This window comes from Glycine soja, chromosome 4 (assembly GCF_004193775.1).
Source record: "Glycine soja cultivar W05 chromosome 4, ASM419377v2, whole genome shotgun sequence".
NCBI classification, from domain to species: domain Eukaryota; kingdom Viridiplantae; phylum Streptophyta; class Magnoliopsida; order Fabales; family Fabaceae; genus Glycine; species Glycine soja.
Genome location: NC_041005.1, coordinates 17,967,662 through 17,972,141, shown reverse-complemented (window position 1 = coordinate 17,972,141; position 4,480 = coordinate 17,967,662). Strand labels below are relative to the sequence as shown.

Sequence of the window (4,480 nt, the reverse complement as noted above, 5' to 3'; positions counted from 1 at the left end):
CATAATATTCTCAAACTCCAACACTTAATAATTTTTGGAATCATACTATAACACTCTACAATATTATTTACATAAATTATTAATATAAATAACTACCTCTCTATATATAAACTAGCATACATCATATTAAATCACAAATTTCAAAGTAAGCTTTCAATGCACAAATTCTAAATAATTATATGAACACTTTGGTCAGTTTCAATTATGATATTAATTTTTTAAATTATATATAAAAACTTAAACAACAAGAAAAAGAGAAAATACCAAATCAATATCTCTTTCTAAATTTCTCTTTACTTTATTTCATCAATTCATATTAATTAGAAAAAGTACTTAATTTATAGGGTTCACGCTCAATACAATAGCATATCAATTTCACAACAATTGGTCTGTCAAACATATATAATTCACTATAATAATTATAAGGATAAAATGAAATTGCAAAAACACCCCAAAACTCATTCCAATTGATATCTCTAAGGATCCCTACACATGTTCTCACTAGTTCCCAATTGTGAATAACTCATCCCTTACCTCTGAGCGGACTCACGTGTCTTCAGCCAGCGATAGTAACATCTCTAGCGGTTCCCTGAGATTCATTCAGTTATTTCTCCGACTGCTCCGATAGAATTCCCAAACGTCAGAGAGACGGAGAAGAGATTGAAACCTCCACTTGTACTGTCTTCATGCGATTCCTTTTTCTCCCTCCGCGAATATTATCTCAAATATCCCAACAGTGGAAGTCTGCGCAACTGAATTTCGAACAACATATCCAAATTTCATAAAAATCCAACGGTTAAGGAAACCGGGATCGTAATTTTACCGAGACAGTTTTGGGTTTCTGCGGGAATTTAAAATGCTACAATGCGAAGGGTTTTCCTCTAACCTCAGATATGATTTTGAAATTCCCAATGGTAAGAAATTTCGAAATTGGGTTGCGAACGTGGTACTCAAATTTCACGACGATCCAACGGTGAACGAGTCCGAGATCGTCTTTTTTCTGAGACAAGTTTGGTGGGCTACGGGAAAAAGAAAGAATTTTGAGAGGAGAAGAGGAAAAACAAAAATGAGGCAAAAAAAGGCACCTGACTTAACATAACTATTTATACCTAGGGTATTCAGCCTATTATTTATTCTATATTTATTTATTTATTTATTTTATAAAAACAAACTCTATTTTATTTTCTATCAAACAAATAAATGAAATACCCTTTTTATTTTCTCTCAAATCATTATTTTAATTAATAATTATATCTCCTTATTTATTTATTTATAAAATCTAATCATTTTTCTAAAACTCTATTTATTTATAAATAACAATCCTTTTTAATCTAGATTACAAAAATTGGGATGTTACAATCTCAATTCTCCTGATGTTGGACAGTCTACATCTGTTTCTGCACAGTCCTCTTCTAATCATCAGTCAGTTCAGTCTAACACTGACATACCTATTCTAGCTTCTAGTTCAGCATCTAGTCCAGTTCAGTCCCCAAGTACTAAACCCACAGATCAGTATAAAAAATCACAAAGTGCAACAGAATTTACACAGTCAGGATTAAGATAGCATAACACAAATTATCAAATACTTAAATTTTTTTTCTTTAAATTAAGGTTTCCTCTTCTTACACGGTCAGGATTGAATTAAGTGGCAGTGACTCAGTTTGAAAACTAAAACCAAGAGAAGATAGATAGATGCAATTATTTTTTCGGGTAGGTAGCACTAAATTAAAGCATACTAGTACATGAAGAAAAAGACTGAGAAATTAACAGCTTAATTGCTAGTTGTAAGTGGAATTGTTGGTGTAATTAGTACTAGTAACTGGGTATTTATGAGCATTCTTCACTATTTTAGTCAGAGCAGCTTGTCCAAGATCTAGCCCACAAACATCAGCAAGATGCACTAAATAAAGCAAAACATCTGAAAGCTCTTCCTCTAAGTGCTCCTTATCATCAGAACTCCAATTGGGCAATCCCTTTGCAACCTCTCCTTTCCACTGTAAGATCTCAGAAAGCTCTCCCACCTACATAATAAATAATTAATATAGAATGCTTCATTAATTATATATTAATTAAAGAAATTTCAATATCATCAATTTAGGTAAATATGACATATATGTATATTTTTTACTTACAAGAGCTAAAAGAAGATTTCTGGGACTATGATATTGATCCCATCCTTTTACTTTAGCAAACTCATCAAGCCTTTTGCTAAGTTCCTGAAGAGAAACATCTCTTTTTCTAGGGAATCCATTAGAGTACTCCATTTTTTTTCTAGGCAGGGTTCTTTGTTTTTTGCTTCATCCAATAGTCTTGCATGCATGTCTAATTTATAGACAACCTGAGAGTGGGGCTACAAGATAGAAAGGAAGAAAAAGAGAGAGGGAAGGGTGAAATAGTTGATAAGATATATTCGTATTTCTTTTGTTCCCTTCCCTTTCTAACTAATATATGCACTAATTGTTGTAGTGGAGGAGCACTTGATTGGTTTTTTCTATGTAGGACAGTAATCATGGAGGTGGTATATGGCATATATGCCTCCATCTTTACAATCCATGACTTGAAAGCACTTACCTTACACCTAAAAAGTTTTAGCCCAAATTTGAATAGCAATTTTCTCTATTAATCCCCTAGTTACTTGCCTTGCCTATCACACTCACCTATAGAATCTTACCAGCTTCAATGATACCTTACCAGCTTCGATAACATTGTAGAATTGATCAGCCACAGCATTGAAGCAAGTTGCCCCAATTTCTCCACCATCAGAATCCACAACATCAAAAGAAAACACCTACCAACATAATAGAGGTAGACATTCTTGGCCTATAGAGTTTTACTACTGAAAGGCTAACATAAGGTAAAAGGTAATCAAAACTAGGCCAAAGTATATCGTAGGCCTATGTATCATTGGATATTAATGGTTGACAAGGCCAAAAGATAAATACAGTTAACAATAACCATACAGATAATAAACTTAATAATTTTAAAAATTTAAGAAGTTCCAAAACTATTTTGAACACAATCGTACCCTAAAAGTTTGCAGAATAAATTACATTTTCCTCCAATTTCAGTTTTGTAGTTAAAAAAAAGTTTTTTATATAAGAGTTGATTAGGCATTGGATAACTGACCACATAGTATATTGCAAGGTTGTCCTTATCATCTATATAACTAGATTTCAATTTCAAACGTATGACATGGACTATGGTTTTTTTTCCAGGTTATCATATACTACTTTTAATTCACATTGTTGTTGAAGCTCTTTAGGGTTATAGCAACTCCAGGTACGTACGTAGGAACTAGTATGTATATACTGGTGTTTGATTTAAAATGTTATATACTGGTGTTTGCTTTAAAATGTTATATATTGGTGTTTGATTTAAAATGTTGCATACTGGTGTTTGATTTAAAATATTATATGCAACACCTTTAAAAGGACTACACCAAATATTTTTTTTTGCTCAACAAAGATAATATATATATTGAATAGAGTACCAGAGGTACTGATAGTACAAGAGAACCATACAAGTGGTTCCACAGCCAGACATTCATATTCTGAAAGGGAACCACTCTATGGATACTAATTTCATATAAGATTTACATAAAGTAGATTCCTAACTATGTAATCCTCTGCTGCTGCATGAAACTTTGTGTAAAGCTACTTGCCCATTGATTAAAATGGACTGTAAAGTCTTTCTCGAAACTCCTAAGCCAAGACCAAAGTAGAAACATTGCATCTTCAGGTAGTGAATTGCCATTGAAAGTTGCATTTGACAACACTATACTATTTCTAAGCTTCCAAATAGACCAAGTTAAGGCTAACCACCAGTATTGCCATCTGTTTGTCCTTACTCCATCAATTTGAACACCATAGTGCTGAAGAAAGTGCTGCTTTGGACTAAACGGGAAATCACCTTTAATCTAAAGCCATGACATAGTGTCCCACCAAATGGGTTGTATTTTACAGCAATGGAAAAACAAATGGGATGCGCCCTCCTCTGTATTTCTGCAAAAAGGGCATTGCATATCTATGAGTTGTACTTGTCTCCTTCTCAAATTCTGTCTTGTTGGCAATCTGTCTCTTAGCAATCTCCATGCAAAAACTGCTATCCTAGCTGGAATCTTTATTTTCCATAGCTTCTCGAAATAGTCCTTCTGTCTAGCAGTTGTTGTTTCTTCCCTTAACATATTGTATGCAGTTCTTGTTGAATAGCGACCCGCTGAATCTCCAGACCACACCCAAGTATCTGTGCCATGTTGCTGAATTGCTTTATCTTCAATGTCTATGAGAAAATTAACCGCTGAATTGATTTCATTTTCAAACAGTGACCTTCTCCAAGTAAGATTCCACTCTCACCTTATATCTGTATGTATTCCCATCGATCTTATGACTTGACGCTGCTGTAGTGATATTAGGTATAGTCTAGGATATTTCTCAGCCAATGATTCCTCCTCCCCAGTCCACTTGTCCTCCAAAAATTTGAT

The 4,480-nt window shown here is 33.6% G+C and overlaps 1 protein-coding gene across 1 annotated transcript; it reads right to left on the bottom strand.

Annotated features, from left to right (window-relative positions):
* Positions 1–1,689: 1,689 nt before the first annotated feature.
* On the bottom strand, positions 1,690–2,287 carry LOC114409473 (dCTP pyrophosphatase 1-like). The gene is made up of 2 exons (XM_028372952.1): positions 2,133–2,287; positions 1,690–2,021 (listed from the first exon to the last, which is right to left on the bottom strand). Exons 1-2 carry the CDS (start codon positions 2,262–2,264, stop codon positions 1,779–1,781), a joined length of 375 nt encoding a protein of 124 aa, XP_028228753.1. The 5' UTR covers positions 2,265–2,287; the 3' UTR covers positions 1,690–1,778.
* Positions 2,288–4,480: the final 2,193 nt, after the last annotated feature.